Source organism: Engystomops pustulosus, chromosome 7, assembly GCF_040894005.1.
Source record: "Engystomops pustulosus chromosome 7, aEngPut4.maternal, whole genome shotgun sequence".
Taxonomy (NCBI): Eukaryota; Metazoa; Chordata; class Amphibia; order Anura; family Leptodactylidae; genus Engystomops; species Engystomops pustulosus.
In genome coordinates, this window is record NC_092417.1 from 128,569,670 (window position 1) to 128,594,081 (window position 24,412).

General features: G+C 43.1%; 1 protein-coding gene across 4 annotated transcripts in view; it reads left to right on the top strand.

Annotated features, from left to right (window-relative positions):
- Window positions 1-24,412, top strand: part of DUS2 (dihydrouridine synthase 2) — a 301,883-nt gene that overhangs the window by 105,138 nt on the left and 172,333 nt on the right. For all 4 annotated transcript variants that reach the window (XM_072117777.1, XM_072117780.1, XM_072117778.1 and 1 more), the window contains 2 exons: window positions 18,735-18,778; window positions 22,646-22,706. In XM_072117777.1, the coding sequence (XP_071973878.1) occupies window positions 18,735-18,778; window positions 22,646-22,706 (105 nt within the window). The remainder of the gene's footprint in view (window positions 1-18,734; window positions 18,779-22,645; window positions 22,707-24,412) is intronic.

The window sequence follows — 24,412 nt, forward strand, 5'->3', positions numbered from 1 at the left end:
AACATATTAGGAATATCAGAAAAGGGGTAATGACACAGTGTTTCAGCACATTTCAAAAAAGCACATCAATCCAACCCGGAGAAACTACAATTTTGGGCAATTGAAAGAATATTTCCACATTGGAGGGGGGAACATTTAAGCACTGTACTAAGCAGGAGAGAGAGTCAGTGGATATATAAGCTGGGTACGTTAACACCAGGAGGTATGAATATAGACTTTGAATTAAAATGTTTTTTGAGAGAGACATAAATATTTCTGCCTAGCAATATATCTATTGGAGTATAGGGATATGGTAGAAGTACTAGATTTCACTATATGCATCAAGGTCTATGGGTTTTGAGTGACACATCGTTTGAATGTGTCTAAGTAGAGTCAGTGATATATAAATTGGACCTAGTTCACACTGAAGCACTTCAACATTTGAATAGAGATATAGGTAGGGACCTAGTTCACACTGATATAGGTAGGGACCTAGTCCACATTGAAGCACTTTAACACTTCAACAGTGATATAGGTAGGGATAAAAAAAGCACTTTTACAAAAATATAGGTAGAAATGAATTAAGCACTTTATCTAATGCACTTTAATATTCGCTTAATATCATTATGGGTAGACGTAAAGGAATTTAGTTTTATAATGTAGCACTAGACATTAACCCCTTAAGGACGCAGGGTTTTTCGGCTCATTTCTCGCTCTTCAACTTCAAAAATCCATAACTTTTTCATTTTTACGTGTACAGACCTGTGTGAGGGCTTATTTTGTGCGTAACAAATCTTACTTTCCCGTGATGTTATTTATTTTAACATGCCGTGTACTGAGAAGCTGAAAAAAAATTCCAAATGTGGAAAAATTTAAAAAAAAACGCAGGTGCGTCACGTTCTTGTTGGCTCAGTTTTTACGACTTTCACTCTTCGCTCCAAATAACACGACTACTTTATTCTTTGGTTCGGTACGATCACGGTGATACCAAATTTATATAGGTTTTATTGTGTTTTAATACATTTTCAAAAATTAAACGAATGTGTACAAAAAAGAAAAAAATTTTTTGCCATCTTCTGACGCTAATAACTTTTTCATACTCTGGCGCAAGGAGATGTGTGAGGGGTCATTTTTTGCAAAATGAGGCGACGTTTTCAATGCTACCATTTTGAGGTCTGTGCGACATTTTGATCATTTTTTATTTCATTTTTTATGTTATGTAAAAAGGTGTAAAAGTCGCATTTCGGACATTTGGGCGCCATTTCCCGCCTCGGAGGTCACCGCCGCCCGTAACAGTTTTTATATTTTGAAATATCTGGCATTTTGGGACGCGGCGATACCTAATGTGTCTGTGATTTTTACTGTTTATTATGTTTTATATCCGTTCTAGGGAAAGGGGGGTGATTTGAACTTTTAATATTTTATAAAAATTTTTTATTTTTTAAACTTTTTTTTTTCTTTTTTTTTTCACTATTTTTTAGACCATCTAGGGTACATTAACCCTAGATGGTCAGATCGCTCCTACCATATACTGCAATACTACAGTATTGCAATATATGGCATTTTAGCAGGTCATACATTACAATGAGCCACTGGCTCATTGTAACGAACCTGCATAAGCCATGTAGCCTCGTGTCAAAAGAAGACCCGAGGCTACCATGGTAACCGATCGCCGCCCCCCGATGACGTTCGGGGGCGCGGCGATCGGAAAAAAGATGGCGGCGCCACCGTCTTTTAAGCGCCGGCGGCGGCTTTGCCGGCGGCGTTGAGAAGGTTAATAGCCGCGATCGGTGCAAGCACCGACCGCGGTTATTAGCGGTGGGGGTTTTGTGCAAAATGCAAAAACCCCCACCTCTGTATGAAGAGGACTCAGCCCGTGAGCCCTCTTCATACATCCCTTATACCTCTGCGACGTAGAGCTACGGCGCAGAGCGTTAAGGGGTTAAGGATGTCTGTGATCACAGGTTGTAAAAATAGGAATACAGGCAGTCCCTGGGTTACATACAAGATAGGGTCTGGAGGTTTGTTCTTAAGTTGAATTTGTATGTAAGTCGAAACTGTATATTTTATAATGGAAGTTCTAGACAATTTTTTTTCTTTTGCCCCAGTGACAATTGGAGTTTCAAAATTTTTGGTGTAATTGGACCAATAATTATCAATAAAGCTTCATTACAGACATCTTACAGCTGATCATTGCAGTCTGGGACTATAGTAAAGCATCCAGAGAGCTTCACCAGAGGTCACAGTGGGCAGAGGGGTCCGTCTGTAACTATGGGTTGTCTGTAAGTCGGGTGTCCTTAAGTAGGGGACCGCCTGTATGTGCAAAATGTATTTGTAGTAATCTTTGTATTAAGAAAATATGTATATAAAAGTAAAAAATGTTTTTCTGTTATTAATACGCTAGAGTTTATACAACATCTCTAGCTCAACATCTCCCAGACACAATGAAAACAAAAGAAGGTTTTGTTTTTTTTCTCCAACTCCCTATGTAATGAGTGAAGCACATTTTTGGGTTAATTGGGTAATACCCACGTGACTTTGAATGACAGGTTGAGGGGCTTGGCTCAGCACTCCCTGTGATTGGAGGATCGTTTGAAAACAGAGATCGCCCTCCAGGTGGTTTGGAGAAACTAGCAAACATGGATTTTTTAGCCTGATGTGTATGTATGCTTAAAGTGTTTTCCTTATTTAGATACCTTGTTCAAATCAGATGTATTCTGTGTTCCTTGTTTTTTAAATGTATGTTTTTTAAATGTATGGGATTTATGTATGAAATTGAAAACTTATTTTATGGAGAAACAGTTTTGTATAAATAAAGCTAGAGGACGGACGCTAATCATGCCCCAGAAGAAGCACAGAGGCGAAACCCTGGGTCGGGCAAGGACTGGCGTCCTCGTGGAGTTATTTGTGATATGCGCATTTTTTATCTACATATGTGAGTAGAACTGGAAATAAAAGTTTGAAAAGTTTGAAACTGTCTACACTATGTCTGGATATGTCTCTTATATGCAGTGAGTGGAGGAGACTAGGACAGGAGTGAAAATATTGACGGTTTCTGGTCTGAATGGTGACTTATCCCTGAAAGTGATCCCTTGTGTTTGGTGCACAAATAAGGAGGAAACGTGCATGGATCGTCTTTTTAGTTTTTGAGCTCCGGTCACAAAAGAGTTTCTTCTACTGGATTATTGAATAGTGGATGTTTGCTGGATCCATCTAGGACCGTTAAGGACAGCTCATAAGAGGGAAGGTGCAGCACCACACAATTTTTTGTTGGTATGTACCAAACTTACCAACAGGGGGTGACAGACAAAGGATACTGTTACAAAAATGGACAGATGGATCCTTAAGAAGGGAGCGTTCGGGCCAGCCGGCCAAAATGGTAAATTAGATATGGGGGGTTTTCTATGATAATGTCCTACAAATATAGCGCACCATTTCATATGTCGAAGAATAACTACGTAACCTACTAGGTGGATGAGGCCTCCACAGCTGCGGTCCGCGTGCATTACCAAACAGTTCATGAATGATAGGTATGTCTGCCAATGAGTGAGGTCCGTTTCGACCACTCGTAACACTACATGTCACATGAGGCGGGTTGAACAAAGCTATAAAAAGGTCAGCCTTGTCACTTTGTTTTTACACACAAACACACCGGATGAAGTGCACTCCAGCACCAAACGGCCGTTGTGTTTGTTTTTTGTGATGTCTTGCACCTGTCCTCCCACATTTCCTTTGTACTAACCAGCATGTGGGGCTTCCTGTGAGTATGCACTAATAAATAACTGAAGAAAATTCCAAGGTGGTGTGTGCCTGAGTCCCACATCCTAAGGAGGCTCTTCTAGAAAGCGTTCCTTTGTTGAAGTCTGCCACTGCCTTCCTTGCGGATGCAGCAGCGGAAGGTATCCGGTTTGCGGCCAGTGAGGGCGACCTAACCAACACTACAAGACGGGCTCTTTGGCTGAAGCAATGGGGCAGTGATATTCGGTCTAAAACCAAGCTATGCAGTGTCCCCTTTTCTGGAACTTTTGTATTCGGTCCGGAATTGGATGCCATCCTGGAGAAGGCCCCGACAAAAAGAAGGGATTCCCAGACAACAAGGCAGTTTCTAAGAAGGCTTCCTTTCGTCCCTTCAAGAACCCTAAGGACTCCTTTCATGGGAAAGGTAAACCGGGTCACTGGAGCTACGCTAAGGGAGGAAGAGGGTGGGTTCAATATGACCCCCCTCAAGGTTTGTCCCCCTTTATCTTCTGCGTTGCTTTCCACTCACTCTCTTATCTGGCAGTTTCATGCCTCATCTATTTGGGTGTGGTGATTCCAGCCCCTCAAGATCAAGAGAAATCGGGCTTCTACTCTCCTCTGTTCCTGATCAAGAAGCCCAATGGTTCAAATCGGCTGATCATAAATCTAAAGCTGCTGAACAACATAATCACCAACCGAAAATTTTGTATGGAGTTGGTAAGATCCGCCACTCAACTCATTCACTCCAATTACTGTATGTGCACTATAGATCTTTGGGATGCCTACTATCATGTCCCAATTCACCCCTCTTCTCAAAAATATCTCAGTTGTTCAGTTTTCTCTCTGGAGGGCTCTATTCTTCATTTCCAATTTCGTGCCCTTCCTTTTGGCATTTCTTCAGCTCCAAGAGTTTTTACCAAAATTATGTTAGAGGTGGTGGCTTTCTTAAGGCTGTAGGCAGTGAAAGGGTTTCCGTTGCTTGAAACCTGGTAGGCTATCCCTTTGATCTTTTTGGACAAAGACCCGGCGCACTACGTTCCAAAGGTGGTTTATTAAATAAATAAATAAAATTGGTTAAGATCAAGACGCGTTTCGGATCCGGAACGGATCCTTCTTCAGTTGGTTTTACATAATCAGTTTGTGGACAAACATTAAATACATATTTTTTGGCGCGTTCCCGGTACCGGAGCGGGAAGCGTCATGCAGGAAAAGCAATGGATGACAGGTGTCATCTATCTGAACCGTAAATGAAAGTACATAAGATATTTTAAAACAGTGGACACTAATAGTTATCTTAATTTTAAGAGTAACCATCATAAAAAATGGTTACACAACATACCCTATAGCCAATTTCGGAGGATAAGAAAAAACTGCACTGACAACATCACTTTTAAAGAACAAGCTAAAATCATTGAGACTAGGTTTGCTGAAAAAGGTTACCCGAAAAAACTAATAAAGGATGCCAAAAGTCGGGCCAGCAAATATTCCCAAGCAGAATGCCTACAACCTACTGAAAAAGGAAAAACGGATAAAGAAGAACGATGGGGACAATAGGGACTCAGAGATCAGATTTATCACCACATACACGAACAACTACAAAGAAATAGAAGCTGCCATCAGAAAACATTGGCATATTCTACGTAATGATCCATATTTAGAGAAGAACATTACAGGGAATCCCAAATTTACATATAGGAGAGCAAGAACACTCAAACAAAAACTTGCTCCAAGTATACCGAAACAACTGAAAAAACGTACCACCACCACCAACCCAGACAGCACCCAAAAAGTGACTAAATGCAATAGCAAGAATTGCCAATGCTGCAAAGTTATTACACACAGCTCTGATTCTTTCCGTTCCAATCACTCCAAAGATAAGTTTCATATTAAAACCAATATGACATGCCAATCCCGGTATGTAACCTATCTCATTGAGTGCCAGTGTGGAATACAGTACATTGGGAGAACAACACAACCCCTGCATTGCCGCCTCAACCAACATAGATTCAACATCCAGCACGGGAATCACAAACACAGTTTATCTAGACATATGGATATTAAACATAAAAATAACATCAAGTACAATATTACCCCAATAGATCATGTTGAGGAAGAAACATCCAATAGATTTGAAATCCTCAAACGTAAGGAAATCTATTGGATGTTCAAACTAAAAACGCTTAAACCGCTGGGTCTAAACGAGGTCACTGAAACCATTTTAGTATAGCCCGTTTATACAACCTGTAACTCTGTATATAAACATATACCTACCTTACTTCACACTTCTAACCCAAGGCTATAGGAGTCCAGGCCATAGCAATTGGGTAAGAGACATCCTTATCCAATCACTTGCACGCACACGAAGTACCATCCTCAAAATCCTAGTTATGCGTGTCTTTGAAATTTGACCTCTCCAGGCTTCCGTAGCTGTAGTTCTATTTCCCAGCGACGGCCATCTTAGTAGTTTTCATATCCACACCTGATGAAGAACGGTAATGGACCGATACATATAGACTACTTTAACTATCTATAATTTACTCATCATTTATAATTATAATTGTATCGTTTTTTATCCTAATAATTGTTTTTTATATCATGTCAACTTTTATGTTACTTTTATTATATCTTATGTACTTTCATTTACGGTTCAGATCGATGACACCTGTCATCCATTGCTTTTCCTGCATGACGCTTCCCGCTCCGGTACCGGGAACGCGCCAAAAAATATGTATTTAATGTTTGTCCACAAACTGATTATGTAAAACCAACTGAAGAAGGATCCGTTCCGGATCCGAAACGCGTCTTGATCTTAACCAATTTTATTTATTTAATAAACCACCTTTGGAACGTAGTGCGCCGGGTCTTTGTCCACAAAGATCAAAGGGATAGCCTACCAGGTTTCAAGCAACGGAAACCCTTTCACTGCCTATTTCTTCATCGGAACCTCCGCTGAATCTATACCCTGAAGGCTGCACCCATTCCACCCGATACGCGACGATATGTGTTGTGCCATTAGCACAACATAAGAAGGTGAGTGCACACTTGGCTTAGGCACTAAACCACTATTTCTGAGAAGACTCTACACATCGAGCGCCCCCGCTCTCTCCTTTCTCTTTTCTTCCTCTTTTCTTAAGGCTGTAGGATGTCTCCATTGTCATCTACTTGGACGATCTCCTAATTGTAGGAAAGGACAAACCAGGTTTAATAGCTGCAAAAGCGCTTACCCTGGAAAAACCCTAAGACCTGGCATGGTTAGTAAACACACAAAAATCACACTTATCACCTTCCACTCAAAAGATCTTTCTGGGTGTGTTATTGAGTTCTACTCATCAGATGTCTTTCCTCCCTCAGGGAAAAGCAGACAACTTAAAAGATCAGATCCGATCCTTCAGGAGGAGAATTTCCTTATCGATCATAGTAGCTTTGAAGATCCTGGGCCTTCTCACAACATGGATCCTGAGTCCAAATTCCTGAGATCACAGGGTCTCTCCAGGGCAGTAGTTTCCACTCTTAAGGCAAGTAGTAAAAAGGTTACCTTCGCCATATACCATAAGATATAGAAAAGGTTTGTGACCTTTTGTGGGGCTAACCCACCATTCAGGCTAAGCTTAATATCTTTCAGGTTCTGAACTTCCTTCAGAAAGGCCTGGAGCTCGGATTATCTACCAGCACCCTGAAGGTCCAGGTTTCTGCTCTCAGCGACTTTTTTGACCATCCCCTTGTGGATCACAGGAGGGTCAAAAGGTTTATTGTGGCCGCATCTAGGATCCAACCTCAGATCCTCAAGCAAGTTCCATCCTGGGATCTCACCTTCGTACTAGACGCCCTCTCCAAGTCTCTCTTTGAACCCTTGGAAGACGCTAGTTTTAAAAATCTAACTCTAAAGACTACACTCCTGATAGCTGTAATTTCAGGCTATCTCCATTAGAGAACCATACATGTGAATATTGTCTGACCGGATCATTCTCACCTTAGATCCAAGTTTCACCTCCAAAGTGGTGTCCAAGTTCCACAAGGACCAGGAGATCACCCTTATGTACTTCTGTGAGAACCACTCTTGAAACAGAAAATCCTCGTGGCATTCTCTACATGTAAGGCGTGCAGTCTTAGCCTATCTACAGGCCACAGACTCTTGGTGTATAGACCATAATCTATTTATTCAATTTCAGGAGAAGAATAAAGGGAAGAAGGCGTCCAAAACAACAATATCAAGATGGCTGAGAACGGCTATCGCTACTTGCTATGTAAGAGGAAGAGGTTCCTACAAATCTGAAGGCCCATTCTACTCGGTCTATGTTTGGCTCTTGGGCAGAAAAAAAGAGACGCCTCCTTGGAACAAATCTGCAAAGCAGCTACATGGACTTCTCCTTCTACGTTAATTAAACATCGTTTAATGTTATCGTTTGGACTTATCTGGTTCTCAGGACCTTTCATTCGGAAGGAAAGTCCTTCAGGCTGTATTCCTACCCTAACAATCTACTTATTTTGTAGATCGCCAAGATCTCAAAAAAAGGTTTTGTTAATTTTCATAAAAATGTAGAAAATTGCACTCGCAATTCTAAGCCACATATTTGGGAAATGTTGGTTATAAAGTTAGAGTGCTATGATTATCTGCCTGAAAAGCAAGGAACTTTGAAAATTAAGAATTTTTTTAAATTAAGTTTACTATCCACCAATACCCCAAGACTTTTTCAGCTGCAGTTTTACTAAATAATTGACTATTTAGAACAACATTGTACTTTGTTTCCATGACCACAAACCTATAATTATCTACATTAAACCTCATTAGCCATTTGTCCGCCCATTCCCTCTGTTTCCACAAATCCGTCTGTAATATTATACTTTCTGCCTCCATATTAACTACTTTACAGAGCTAAATATGATCTGCAAAAAAAAAAAGTTTTTACAGTTCAGCTCACCTCCATAATGGGATAGATGGTCTATGGAAGCACGGACACCTGGGCTGGGGCACCAGTAACTAGAGAGGAGAGAAACTGAGTTTGTCAAGCTCCCAACAATGTGTGAAAAATATTTGGTTAAAAAATCCACTTTATTAGACAAAATAGATATAAAAACATTAACAAACGTCCATAGTAAAAGGAAATGGACGCGTTTCGAACCCTTGGGTTCTTAGTCGTAGCCAGAGTGGTAGGCAACGAATGAGAACCCAAGGGTTCGAAACGCGTCCGTTTCCTTTTACTATGGACGTCTGTTAATGTTTTTATATCTATTTATTTTTAATAAAGTGGATTTTTTAACCAAATATTTTTTTGCACATCGTTGGGAGCTGGACAAACTCTGTTTCTGTCCTCTATGACCTGCAAATATTGAAACTTGACTGTGTAATCCCTCTATATAAGGTCATTGATAAAAATATTAAAAAGCGGCCCCTGTTGTACCCCACTGATAACTTCAAGCCAATCTGAGAATTTGCAGTTAATGATGAACCTCTCCCTCATAAACCCATGCTGATGTTGGTTATAAGGTTATGTACAGTGAGATACTCCAGGATAGCATCTCTAACAAACCCCTCAAATATTTTCCCCACAACAGAGGTTAAACTCAGAGGAACAGAACCTGTCCTTGTGGAATCTTCAAATATTAAAAAATATGGTCTACCACAGTTCATAATTCACGCAGTACCCAGGGGTGTATGTCATCTGGGCCCGGCAATTTGTCTATTTTAGTGGTGTTAAGGAAGGCGACGCTGCACCTTTTCCTGGGTTAAGGAGCTGACCTTCAAAAGATAATTTGCATTATTCCTTATATCTTCCACCATGGGATTTTCCAGAGTAAAGACAGTTGAGAAGGCTACATTCAGTAGATTGGTCCTTTCCACATCTCCATCCACAAATTCAAGTACAACTACAAGACTACAGCGATCAGGAGACAACTGCCCGTGAGGGCTCACAATCTATATGGGAGGGTAGATGGTTAAACAAGGCGAGGGAGCAGGGCAGTGGAGTTATTGTGTATTTGCCGGTGATCCTGAACAGGTGGGTTTCCAGATTACTTATGAAGGTTTGGAAAGATTGGGACAGCCAGACACATATTGGTAGAGGGTGACAGAGTATGGGAGATAAAATGGAGAAGAGTGTATCTTAATTGAATGAAACTGAAGGTTCTGTGAGGAAAAAAAGATTACATGTGGGACGATATTGACTTCTTAGTTCAGAGATATATGGAGGGGACAGGTTATGGATAGCATTATAAGTCATGATTAGTATTTTTTAATTAAATTTGCTGTGCACGGAGAGGCATAGGAAAAAGCGAGAAAACAGATGGATTAGTTGGGCAGCAGAGTTAAGGATAGATTGGAGGGGCGTTAGAGTGTTAGTTGGGAGACCCCTGAGAAGAATGTTCCAAGCAAGGGTTTTTGAGGACATGGACTAGAAATATTGTAGCTTCTTGGTTGAGGAAGGGTCGGATTCAAGAGATGTTCTTGAGATAGAGGCAGCAGTTTTTATTAAGGATTAAAGGATAGGGCAGAGTGAAAGATGATTCCAAGGCAGAGGACTTTAGGGAACGGAGAGTGTGGAGCCATGAATTGTGACCCTTATGTCTGGTGGGAGGGATGTGTTGGGTAGAGGAAAGATTGAGTTACATTTTGTCCATGTTAACTTTAAGAAAACAGGAAGAGGAGGAGGATATGGCACACTGTAGGCTCACTGTAATTATGGCTAGAAGAAAGGAGATATCTGGGCCAGAAATATACAGTAGATCTGTGTATCAACTGTTTGAGTGGTATTTAACCCCTTAACGATCTGCGCCGTAGCTCTACGGCGCAGAGGTATAATGGATGTATGAAGAGGGCTCACAGGCTGAGTCCTCTTCATACAGAGGTGGGGGTTGTTGCATATTGCAGCAAACCCCCACCACTAATAACCGCGGTCGGAGCTTGCACTGATCGCAGCTATTAACCCTTTCAACGCCGCCGGCAAAGTCGCCGCGCGCCGCCATCTTTATTACGATCGCCGCGCCCCCGAACGTCATCGGGGGGGGGGGGGAATCGGTTTCCATGGTAGCCTCGGGTCTTCGTTTGACCCGAGACTATCTGGCATCTGCAGATTCGTTACAATGAGCCGGTGGCTCATTGTAATGAATGTGCTGCAAAAATGCCATATATTGCAATACAGAAGTATTGCAGTATATGGTAGGAGCGATCTGACTATCTAGGGTTAATGTACCCTAGATGGTCTAAAAAATAGTGAAAAAAAAAATAAGAAAAGTTTAAAAAATAATAAAATATTAAGTTCAAATCACCCCCCTTTCCCTAGAACGGATATAAAACATAATAAACAGTAAAAATCACATATATATTAGGTATCGCCGCGTCCCAAAATGCCCGATATATCAAAATATAAACGGTTACGGGTGGCGGTGACCTCCGAGGCGGGAAATGTCGCCCAAATGTCCGAAATGCGACTTTTACACCTTTTTACATAACATAAAAAATGAAATAAAAAATGATCAAAATGTCACACAGACCTCAAAATGGTAGCAATGAAAACGTAGCCTCATTTCGCAAAAAATGACCCCTCACACATCTCCGTGCGCCAAAGTATGAAAAAGTTATTAGCGTCAGAAGATGGCAAAAAAATTTTTTTTCTTTTTTGTACACATTCGTTTAATTTTTGAAAATCTATTAAAACACAATAAAACCTATATAAATTTGGTATCACCGCGATCGCACCGGACCAAAGAATAAAGTAGGCGTGCTATTTGGAGCGAACAGTGAAAGTCGTAAAAACTGAGCCCACAAGAACGTGCCGCACGTGCTTTTTTTTTTTTCAATTTTTCCACATTTGGAATTTTTTTTCAGCTTCGCAGTACACGGCATGTTAAAATAAATAACATTACGGGAAAGTAAAACTTGTTGCGCACAAAATAAGCCCTCACACAGGTCTGTACACGTAAAAATGAAAAAGTTATGGATTTTTGAAGTTGGAGAGCGAGAAATGAGCCGAAAAACCCTGCGTCCTTAAGGGGTTAAAACCATGTAATGAGCTGTCCTAGGCCAGAGTATGACAGTAGGCCACTGGAGACTTTGGTTCAGGGCAGTCTCAGTAGAGTGATTGGGTTGAAATCCAGATTGCAGTTTTATTTAAAGAGCTGGTAGGAGGAAAGGTAGGAAGGTAGTTGTAGATGGACATGTTATTCCAGGAGTTTTGAAGAAATTTGAAGTAGTGAGATAGGGTGATAGTTCAGCGGAGGAGGAGAGTCCGGAGATGGCTTTAGGATGGGTGTGACAGTTGCATATTTATTGGAAGATGGAAAAATACCCGTGGATAGTGAATGGCTAAAGAGATGAGTTATGGCTGGTATGAGCATCCCTAAAAAAAACATTTTCTTACATATGTACATGAGCCATCCGGGGCTACCGTACTTCATCTTTGAGCTGGCGATGGCTTCCGAAGTTTAATTATTCCAGCCTCCTTCATATTACCCGTCCTCCTTCAGGTGCCAAGAGCCATGACGTTACCAAACTCTCGGGACTTATTGCGTATGCACAGACACCAAGTCTCGCACAGCTGGCCGGCGATAAGTGCCGAGAGCTTGGTGACGTCACGGCTCTTGACACCCGAAGGAGGCGGGAATAATTAAACATCAGAAGCCATTGTCACTCCATAGGAGTAAGGCTATATTCACACAAACGTATGGGGGATATATAAATGGCGTATATACATCCCCCATACTCGGCAATGGGCTCACGTGCTTCACCATACCATGCGTCCTATCTTTCCCCTTAATACGGCGCCGTATATCGCTATGAAGAGGGGCGGGTTTGAGCGGCGCTCATTCCCTCTTTCTCTCCCCGGTGCCGATGTATGACCGCCGTACTACGGGTATACATCATGTGAATATAGCCTTAGATGGACCATTTAAATAACAATTCTCTTTTTCAAATATAGGTAACTGATGCCAACTATGGCTCATTTAAAGAGGACCTGTTTCCCTGAAAAGGGGCACTAGGAGCTGCTTACTAAAGTAATGCTAACAGTATAACACTGCTGCGTTTGTTTTGGCTCCTAGTGCACTTTTTCAGATTGGTAATGTCAGCCCACTCCCTTCTGCATTGTGGGCACTTCTGTGAAATCCATCTGTTCACTTATGAATCAACAATGATTGTGTATCGGTTTCTCTTGCTGTTGTGCAAATGGAACAAACAGGTAGCAAGACAACATCTATAAAGGAGAGTTTCTGTAGGTGGGGATCACCGCCTATTTCCAAAACGTCCTCCATGACGGCCCACTTGGAGGATGCCCCTTGACCTCTGTAGGGACAGGAAGCAGAGAGGTTAAAAGCCTCCCCCCCGCATCCTCCCGCCAGTGTCTTCCTGTCCCTACAGAGGGCAGGCAAGAGAGGGTCTCTCTCTCCTCCAAGTGGGGGGGGAGGGACGTTTTTTTCTATTTTTATACTTACCTGGGGTTACGCCAGCCTATTGCAGGCTGTAGTTCCCCTCCGGATTGGGACCGCGGCCGGATGCTTCCTCCCTGGTCCCGGCGGATCCGGCATCCGTCCTTCACCCGCGGCCGACTCGGGCTCACGCGAGGACGCGCGGCGCCTGGGGGAGGTTCCGTTCCCAGGCGTCCTTTGCTCTCCGTGACGACTTCCGGCCGCGACCGGAAGTGGGGCCGCAGCGTCACGAAAACCACCAGCAACAGCAGATTGCCACCTGCATGGGGGATGGGCTCCCCGATAAGGTATTTAAAACATCCGGTTGTCTGTTTCGGCGTCCGTTTGTGATTATACAGCGTGCTGTTGGTTGGTTGCCGTCCCAGACTTTGTTGTTATGGCTGATGAGGCAGACTTGGGCCTACTCCACCCTCCTGGTCATGTAAGTGGTGCTGTATGGCATGTTCTCATAGTATCTATGATACATAGTGAACCCCAAGTTAGTTACTTTCCTCACCTTTCCCCCTTAGGATAAGGATCAAGGGCCTAAGGGGAAAGGCAAAGAGGACAGACCTGAAAGGTCTGAGAAATCCAGCAAGTCCGACCGTACTATGAAGAGTAGGACCTCTGCTAGGAAATGTAATATGTGTGTCCAGGTTATGCCCGAATCATACACAAAACCTATATGCAGGCCCTGTATTGATGAATTTATGCGGGGTGAAAAAGCATCATTTATGGATGAGCTAAAATCCTTTATTGAAGATAAGGTGGTAGCATCAGTGGCGTCAGCGACACAAAAAGATCCCCCTCCTAAAAAACCTAGACTGGCGGATATCTCTTCTTCTGATGAAGAAAACTATGACTCTGAGGGTCCGTCCTGTTCCCTAGTGGATACTGAGGAGCAAGATTCCCAGGACATTAGTCAAAAATTGGATTCCCGTCACCTGTTTCAGATAGAAGATCTGGATAACCTCTTGAAGGCGATCCGTGAGACACTTAACATTGAAGAGGAGGTTCCCTGTATGTCTAGGGAGGACGAATTGTTCGGGGGCCTAAGGGCTAAGAAACAACGCGTCTTTCCTGTTAACGAAACCTTGAAAGGGTTAATCACGGAGGAATGGAAGGACCCAGAAAGAAAGATCCTAACTTCCAAAAGCTTTAAGAGACTCCTTGTCTTTGATCAGGAGGTCTCCAGGGTTTGGGACTCAGTCCCGAAGGTAGACGTGCAGGTGACGAAGGTGGTCAAAAAAACAGACCTTCCCTTTGAGGATTCTGCACAACTCAGGGATCCCATGGACCGGAAGTCTGACGCTCTTCTTAAAAAAGCCTGGGAGACGTCGATGTTTAGTTTAAAATCCAACATATCTGCTACATCCGTTGCCAGGACCCTCTACTTCTGGCTGAATGAACTGGAGTCACATATTAGAGAGGGTACTCCCAGAGCATCTCTACTGGACAGCATTCCACTTTTAAGATCTGCCACCGCGTTCTTGGCGGACGCCTCCGCCGAAGGTGTTCGCTTCGCTGCAAAAGAAGGGGCTTTAACAAATGCAGCAAGAAGAGCCTTATGGCTCAAACAGTGGGGCGGTGATATACGCTCGAAGTCCAAACTCTGCAGCATACCATTCACAGGTGATTTCGTCTTCGGTCCAGAGTTGGACGCCATCTTAGAAAAAGCCTCTGACAAGAAGAAGGGGTTTCCTGAAAACAGAGCATCTTCCAGGAAACCTTCCTTTCGCCCCTTCAAGAACCCTAAAGATTCCTTTCGTGGGAAAGGTAAACAGGGGCGCTGGAGCTACCCTAAGGGAGGCAGAGGTAGGGGGTTCCTGTTCTCTAATCCCCCAGACAACTCGGGGGGGAAGAAGCAGTGACGCCAGAGTGGGGGGGCGTCTCCTAGAATTCACCACTCAATGGACAGATATTACTTCAAACCCTTGGGTCTTGAATATTGTCAGGTCTGGTTACAGAATAGAATTCAGCACCTACCCCCCTTCAAGATTTATTTCTCCATCCCCCTCTACCTCTTCTTCTACCCATTCTCTTATTTGGCAGGAAGTTTCATCCCTCATCCATTCGGGAGTGGTGGTTCCAGTTCCTCAAGACCAAGAAAGGACGGGCTTCTATTCTCCACTGTTCCTGGTCAAAAAACCCAATGGATCGAATCGGCTGATCATAAATTTGAAATCCCTAAACAGCTTCATCACCTACAGGCGATTTCATATGGAATCGGTAAGATCCGCTACTCAGCTTATATATACCGACCACTATATGTGCACAATAGACCTTCGGGACGCCTACTACCACGTTCCAATTCACTACTCTTCTCAAAGATTCCTCAGATTTTCAGTCTTTTCTCCAGAGGGCTCTATCCTCCACTTTCAGTTTCGGGCTCTCCCCTTTGGTATTTCCTCAGCTCCGAGAGTTTTTACAAAAATCATGGCGGAGGTTGTTGCCTTCCTGAGGCTAGAGAAGGTGTCTATCGTTCCATATTTAGACGACCTTCTGATTATAGGAAGAGACAGATCAGATCTTATTACCGCAAGAGATTTTACCATGAGGAAACTCTCAGATCTGGGGTGGTTAATCAACACCCAAAAGTCAGATCTGTCTCCCTCCACGCACAAAAAGTTTCTAGGAGTAATGTTAAACTCTACTCTTATGATGTCCTTTCTCCCTCAGGAAAAAGCCGACGGTCTAAGGCTTCAAATCCGCTCCTTCAGAAGAAGAACCTCCATTACAGTCCGAGGAGCTATAAAGATCCTGGGTCTTCTTACGGCCTGCCTTCCATCTGTCATCTGGAGCCAGAGCCATTGTCGTACTCTACAGAGTTGGATCCTCCGTTCTTGGAACCGGAGAACCTCGGGATTGGACAAAAAGATCACCATTCCATCCTCGGTAAAAAGAGATCTGCAATGGTGGTTGGAGGTAAAGCATCTGGAAAAAGGGGTTCCTTGGCACTGCCTTCCGTGTCTTACCATCACGACCGATGCAAGCAGCCTGGGCTGGGGAGCAGTCTTCCCCTCGCATTACGCCCAGGGATCCTGGACCCCTTCACTAGCAAAGAAACCATCAAATTATCGGGAACTACGAGCCGTCTGGGAAGCCTTAAGGACCAATCCTCTTCTTCTGAAGAATCAGCACGTCCACATACTGACAGACAACACCACGGTGGTATCTTACCTGAGGCGACAAGGAGGTACAAGGTCGGTAGCTCTCTCCTCCCTGACTCGCACCATCTTTTCCTGGGCAGAAGAGAACATACTCTCTCTTTCTGCAACTCATCTAAAAGGAGTCCTGAACACGGAGGCAGACTTCCTCAGCAGGAGAGTGGTCTCTCCCAACGAATGGTGTTTAAATCAGGAAATTTTCTGCCAGTTGACAGATCTTTGGGGCACTCCGCGAATCGACCTTTTCGCCACAAGAGAGAACTCATTGTGTCATCTATACTTCTCTCTGGAGGCAAGGGAGCCGAAGGATCGACTAGACGCTTTCAGTCACCCATGGATCGAACCTCTCTCCTACGCCTTTCCCCCTATTCCCTTGGTCGCAAGGGTCCTCAGGAAGATCCTTACGGACCAGGCAAGGGTAATACTCATCTGCCCGAACTGGCCAAAAAAGGGCTGGTACCCTCTGCTGACATCCCTGGCCATCCAGCAACCAGTGATACTGCCTCCAAGGAAGGACCTTCTGCACCAGGGTCCTATTCTGCATCCAGACCCGGAGAAGCTTCAGTTAGCGGCCTGGATCCTGAGTCCGACTTCTTAAGATCGCAGGGTCTTTCCAGAGCGGTGGTATCCACACTTAAGGCAAGTAGGAATTTATCACAAAATTTGGAAGAGATTTGTGACTTTTTGTGGGGACAATCCCCCATCTCAACCTAACCCAAATATTTTCCAGATCCTGGACTTTCTGCAGAAAGGATTGGAGTTGGGCCTATCCACTAGCACTCTGAAGGTGCAGGTCTCGGCCCTGGGCGCATTTTTCGATTTTCCCCTTGCAGACCACAGGTGGGTCAAAAGATTCATTGTAGCCTCCTCCAGAATCAGACCGCAAGTCCTTAGGAAGACCCCTACGTGGGATCTCACCTTAGTTTTAGATGCACTTTCCAGACCTCCATTTGAACCTCTGGATAGTACCAACATTAAAAACTTAACGCTAAAGACTACCCTTCTGATTGCTGTTACTACAGCCAAGAGATTGGGGGAACTTCAGGCTATTTCCATCAGAGAACCCTATATCCGCATTCTTCCTGACCGTATTATTCTTACCTTAGATCCTGGCTTCGTTCCCAAGGTGGTATCCAAATTCCACAGGGATCAGGAGATTACCCTTCCATCCTTCTGCGAGGATCCTTCTTCTAATGAGGAAGCCTCGTGGCATCTTCTGGATGTAAGACGTGTTGTGTTAGCTTATTTGCAGGCTACAGAACCCTGGCGCAGGGATCATAACTTGTTCATTCAATTCCAGGGGAAAAATAAGGGGAAAAAAGCCTCCAAAACGTCGATAGCAAGATGGCTGAAGTTGGCTATTTCCACCTGCTACACGCTACAAGGGAAAGAGGTTCCTACCAATCTAAGGGCTCATTCCACCAGGGCTATGTCGGCCTCCTGGGCTGAGAGAAGAGGCGCATCACTTGAGCAGATCTGCAAGGCAGTCACCTGGGCCTCACCTTCGACCTTCATAAAACATTATCGCCTGGACCTACCGGGGTCTCAGGACCTCTCCTTTGGAAGGAAGGTTCTACAAGCAGTCATCCCACCCTAGAGTTTCTACTTATTTGGTAGATCTCCAAGTGGGCCGTCATGGAGGACGTTTTGGAAATGGTGAATTAGTACTCACCGGTAATTCGGTTTCCATCTAGTCCTCCATGACGGCCTATATATTTTCCCTCCCTATGTTTTGCTATACTGTAAATGTATGTGAATATTTAACATACAAATAAAATTTTTTCTTTTACCTTCCTCCGGTGTAGCTATTTGGTAGACACTGGCGGGAGGATGCGGGGGGGAGGCTTTTAACCTCTCTGCTTCCTGTCCCTACAGAGGTCAAGGGGCATCCTCCAAGTGGGCCGTCATGGAGGACTAGATGGAAACCGAATTACCGGTGAGTACTAATTCACCATTTTTCTACTCTCATTTGTTTTGGTCATTTTTGCATTTTGTCATTGCTCTCACCCCTAGAGGTAGCATGAGGCGCCTACAACCCACAGAAGTTATTCAGGTAGTACAGCTCATCCATGATGACACATCAAGGCGATCTGTGGCAAGAAGGTAATCTGTCGGCACAATGTCTGGAGCCTGGAGCAGATACCTGGTTATAGGCCACTACACCAGGAGACATGGAGGAGACTGTTTGAGGGCAACAAACTAGCATCAGGACCACTACCTATTTATTTTTATTTTTTTTCTAGTATGTTCTAGTAGTATAAGTTGCTCTCAAAAGAGAACCATACTTTCAGCACTTTGTCGCTGTATGTACTTTCTATGAACTTTTCTTGTTTGTATTCATTCATTTTGACTATTAGGATTTTTTAACATAAAACATATTGTAAAAACAGTAAAACAAAAAACACGTGCTTTACTTGTGTATATTCTTTTAAAATGTCCTATATTTTATTATAGGGGACTGCCGATCCAGAAAGAGCCCTGGCTGTTGCTAAATTCATGTAAGTTTAGTGTGTGTGTGTTCATATTGTCCCAAAGGAAAGTGAGGGAGTTAAAATTAGCAATGCATATAAAGCAAGGCAATGGGTACTAAGCATTAATGTTTGACGACTCTAATCAATAGCAATATGTGAAATAATTTATTTTTGTGAAACGAGTTTTCCCTGCATAGACTAATGTATTACTTTTACCATTGTTTTAATTCAAGTCCATATTTCTGTTTAATGTTTTTTCATCATATTTGATTGTATTTTACGAATCATAATGTGAAACAAACCTGGGTACTCTACCATCTATAGATAAAAAATCCCTCAGGGTCAGAGTGAAACAGAGAAAAAAAATCTGCAAAAGCGCTGTTGTATTGAAGTACATTTTCATATAATCAAACCAAAAGATTGTTGGGCAGATTTGACTCTCACCTTATTGTGCTATGAGTTGGCGTGTATAGTAAACATGTATCAGCAGCTGGTTTCTTCCTACGTCCCAGACCCACTCATCGTTCTAGGAAATAGAGTAAGGACTTTAAAACATGTGAAAGAACCCAGTAAACAATGGACTATGGAATTCCTGGCACTCAAGAAAACTGTCAATCGTTTGATATCTACTTGTATTGTATTTTATTTGGCAACACGTTCCGACTCAGGAAACTGCAAAAAAATATAGACATGTTATTACCTTCTCGATCTCTTCATGCCGTGTATACACGGGCTTGGAAGCTGTGCTTCTTTATAAGAAGATAAAAGAATAGCAGATCCTGCCAGAAGGGGCACACACCAGTATGTCAGTGTTCTTGGTTTACAATCCTTCGTACTGGTGGTAGATTTCCTTTAAGTAGGGGACCGCCTGTACATGTTATTAAGACCTGGGTTGTATGAACTTTTATTACTACTTCATGTAGCTTAGAGTGTGCTACTACTTTATTTTCTGTGGTCATAGAGCTTGAACTCAAGCTTTCCTTTCAATGTCATGTTATTTTACAATATAGTGGTCCAGCAACTTGAAACTTGCATATTTAGCCTCATTCCTGGTTTCCTGATTCTGTATAACTTACATAAAGTATGCCAGATGGTTGGCGATCAATAATATTCTATATTTCCTGATACACTTTTTTTTTATTTTGCATTAATGTCACACTAAGTAACTTGGGCCCAGAAGAGGAAATTTTTTCTAGGACTAAAAAATACCAGGCTCTCCCTAATTGTTAAGTGTAAAACACACAAATGATGTTGCATAGTATTGATCACAATGGGGCACATTTACATACCTGGCTGCTGGAGTTCACCAAAAGTGCATTATCTGACAATAATCCACTGTGCCTCGATTCACTAAGATTGTGCGCCTGATATCCTGCATGTGTCGCTTCCCCACTCAGGTCTGACAGAGTTCACCATCTTTTTAGTGGTGCATGTAAGTGCTTGGGCTTGCGAGACAATTTAAATGTTAAATCCTGCGCTCAGTCTGAATCAATGGTATAATATAGCACTAAATCCAAGGTCACCCACAGTAGCCAATGTAGTAGCATGGCCCCCACAGTATCCCACTTAATAACATGTCCCCTACAATAGCCAACGTAGTAACATGGCCTCCACAGTAGCCAACGTAGTAACATGGCCTCCACAGAACCCAAAGTAGTAACATGGCCTCCACAGTAGCCAACGTAGTAACATGGCCTCCACAGTAGCCAACGTAGTAACATGGCCTCCACAGTAGCCAACGTAGTAACATGGCCTCCACAGTAGCCAACGTAGTAACATGGCCTCCACGGTAGCCAACGTAGTAACATGGCCTCCACGGTAGCCAACGTAGTAACATGGACTCCACAGTAGCCAACTTAGTAACACGGCCTCCACAGTAGCCAACGTAGTAACACGGCCTCCACAGTGGCCAACGTAGTAACACGGCCCCCACAGTGGCCAACGTAGTAACACGGCCCCCACAGTGGCCAACGTAGTAACACGGCCCCCCACAGTGGCCAACGTAGTAACACGGCCCCCCACAGTGGCCAACGTAGTAACACGGCCCCCCACAGTGGCCAACGTAGTAACACGGCCCCCCACAGTGGCCAACGTAGTAACACGGCCCCCCACAGTTTCCAACGTAGTAACACGGCCCCCCACAGTGGCCAACATAGTAACACGGCCCCTAGAAGTGGCCAACGTAGTAACACGGTCCCCCACAGTGGCCAACATAGTAACACGGCCCCTAGAAGTGGCCAACGTAGTAACACGGCCCCTAGAAGTGGCCAACGTAGTAACACGGTCCCCCACAGTGGCCAACGTAGTAACACGACCCCCCCCACAGTGGCCAACGTAGTAACACGGCCCCCCACAGTGGCCAACATAGTAACACGGCCCCTAGAAGTGGCCAACGTAGTAACACGGTCCCCCACAGTGGCCACAGGTAGTAACACGGCCCCCCACATTGGCCACAGGGCCACAAGAGCAGCTAAAGTAGTAACAATGTCCTTACAGTAGTCAATATACTAAAACATCACCTACTGTAGTTAGCATAGTAACAGTTCCTCCACAGTAGCCAATATTGTTCAGGGCCATTACAGTAATACTAGCAATTCAGCAGTAGTGGTAGGGGAATATAGTAACATTCCTACAACTCTTATATTATGATGATATGACTGAATTTTGAATTTTATTGTATAAGGATATTTCGGTCACAAGATTGGCTGCTAACGCACAACCCTCTATTCAATACTACAGGACTTTTAAGAATACAATCCCAATCTGAGAATCTGGCAACGAGACAGGCTCTTGTCTGTATTCAGACAGGGTCTTGTCCTTATTCAGCCTGCTTAGACGCACAACATGCAGACAGAGTACAAGCACTCTTTAATGGTGCTCATTCACAGCATGACCTTAGTAAAGACCTTAGAGTAGGGGTGCACAACCATTATCGGTCCCAAGGCCACCACTCAACTGCAAAGGGCCGCACTAGTAACCAGAACCCTAGGTGCACCAAAAACCACAGTACAGCACAAAATGCCACCACAAAAACCACTAGTGTATAATGCTGCATACTGCATTTGTACAATAACTAATAGAACCCAGAACAGTCTACAAATACAGTTCTCAGACCAGACAATAATAATGATGATGGAAATTGTAAGAAGCAATAAAAATAAAGACCCCCTTGAGCAGGCACATAATACTGGAGACAAAATATAGTAATTGTGGCCCAGGGACAGATGTTCGTAATAATGGACACCGACTGAGCAGACCATTAGGTCCCCCCCCCCCCAGGTCTATCCAAGCACCTCACTTGGGTAGCCTCCCCCAGAGGTCTGCTCTCGCATCTCACCCGCCCCAGTCAGCATCCCTCCTGTTTCCTTTGGCTGCTATGCAATGGAGAAGCAGGTCCTTCAGCTAGCAGGCTATATCAGATGTTTTCTTTTCTATAAAAATATGTTTGCTATAGCGTCCCTTGCAGCGGGGTCTTTAAATGATGGCATTACAGGTCCCACAGCACAATACTGTGTGCATATTGCACACATGTTTAATCATATTTTTTTGCTGAAAATCTGGGCAAGTGCGTCTGGGTTTAACACCCCCCCCCCCCCCCACTGCCTCCCCATCAGGGCTCTGGTATGGCCTTAAAGGAAATGCAGTCCTGCTGCTTCACTGGGACATGAGGGTAGCAGGTGCAAGCCACAACTCATGGCTCAGCTTTTGCACAGGCTAGAAGTATGCAGAATTTGTTAATAGAGTATATTCTAAATATATTCCTGAAAAATCCCAGACACTGTAATACAGTAATGACAATTGCATTTTAATATATTTAATGTTTATGGATCTTGTATTGATACAGTATTACTTGATGATATTCTTTTTATTATATCTGTTTTTTTTTCTGTGCAGAGAAAATGATGTTGCTGCGATAGATGTCAACATGGGCTGTCCAAAAGAATATTCCACAAAGGTATTTTTTCTCTTAAGCGGTTGTGTTGGGAGGTTTTTGGTGGGGGCATGGTTGTCGAGATTGGATTCTAACACATTCACCTACTAACTGTAGCTCCCGGCGTTGCTCGGAATATTAAATAAGTGCTGGAAAGGAATGCACTGCTAGAGTGCCCAGGAAAACATGTGGTAATAACGCTTTAACATATCAAGGGAAGTTTGAGGCTGTTTTTCTTTTCTCCTAACACAATAGGTCACATTTACTAAGGACCTTGCGCTTGTTTTCTATTAGACTTTGCATATTCTTTTATGCACAAACTGCTTGTATATGTAGGTAAGAAGTTACTGCGCTCTGTCGGAGCATGAAGATTCACGAAGTGCAGGCTCCACAAATCATGAATCTGGTGCCCTCTGCACCCTACCCAGGCAAACTCCTGGTAGTGCAGTTTGCATTGTTTTTAGTAATTGTGCCCCAACATGCTTTATATTTATTTAAAAAGTTGGATGACATTTTTTGCATCAGCTATGGAATACTGAAATTTAGAAAAAAAATTAAAAATTTTCAGACAGATCGTAATACAACCAAAATAACTTTTTCCGCATGTCTGCTTTATGTTGACTTCATATCAGTCTTCTAAGATGTTATAAGGCTTAGAATTTTGTGAGATTTTTCACACTTTGAAGAAAATCCCCAAAACATATATATAGGGACCTTCTCAGCTTTCAAGTGACTTTGGGAGGCCTAAATAATGGTAAAACCCTGTAAATTACCCCATCACAGAAACTACACCGCTCATTAAGTTATATACCACTTTTAAGACATTTGTTAACCCTTTAGATGTTAAGACAAAATGGGGGTAATTTATGAGATTTCATTAACCCCTTTATAGTTTTTTCACTTCCATTTTTCACTCCCCACTCTCAAAAATCTATAATTTTTTAAAAATTTTTCCACATAAAAATCTCTGTGATTGCTTATTTTTTGCGTAACGAATTGCACTTCATTGTGACGGTATTTAATATTCCATGTCGTGTACTGGGAAGCGGGAAAAAAATGCCAAATGCAGTGAAAATGGTGAAAAATTGAATTTGCAACGTTTTCTTGTGGGCTTGAACTTTACAGCTTTCACTGTGAACCCCAAATGACATGTCTACTTTCTTCTTTGGGTCAGTGCGACTATGGGGATAACAAATTTGTATAGGATTTGTAATGTTTTCATACATTTACAAAAATTAAAACCTCCTTTGCAAATTTTTTTTTTTAATTTTGCCATCTTCTGACGCCAATAACTTTTTCATACTTCAGTGGACAGACCTGTGGGTGGTGTAATTTTTTGTGACTTTTCAAGGCGTTTTCATTGCTATAATTTTTAGGACTGTGCGTTTTTTTTATAAAACTTTTTATTGATGGCACATTGTAATGAATGAGTTAAAACTAAGTAGCCTCGGGTTGTCGGGTGTTACCGGTAATCCTTTGCTGCAATATGCAGCAAAGGCTTACCAGCTATGGAGAGGGCTCGGCCCGCTAGCCCTCTCTATGCACCGGGACTCGGCTTGCGCCGTACTAGTACGACGCAAGTCGGGAAGGAGTTAAAGGACATCTACCATTAGTTTGTTCGATGGTAAATGTCCAGCATTGCATGCTAGTTCCTTTATGGACTATTTGGAACTGTTTTTGGTGGATAAAGAAAGGGCATATTTGCTAATGAAAATTACTTTTAAAAATAT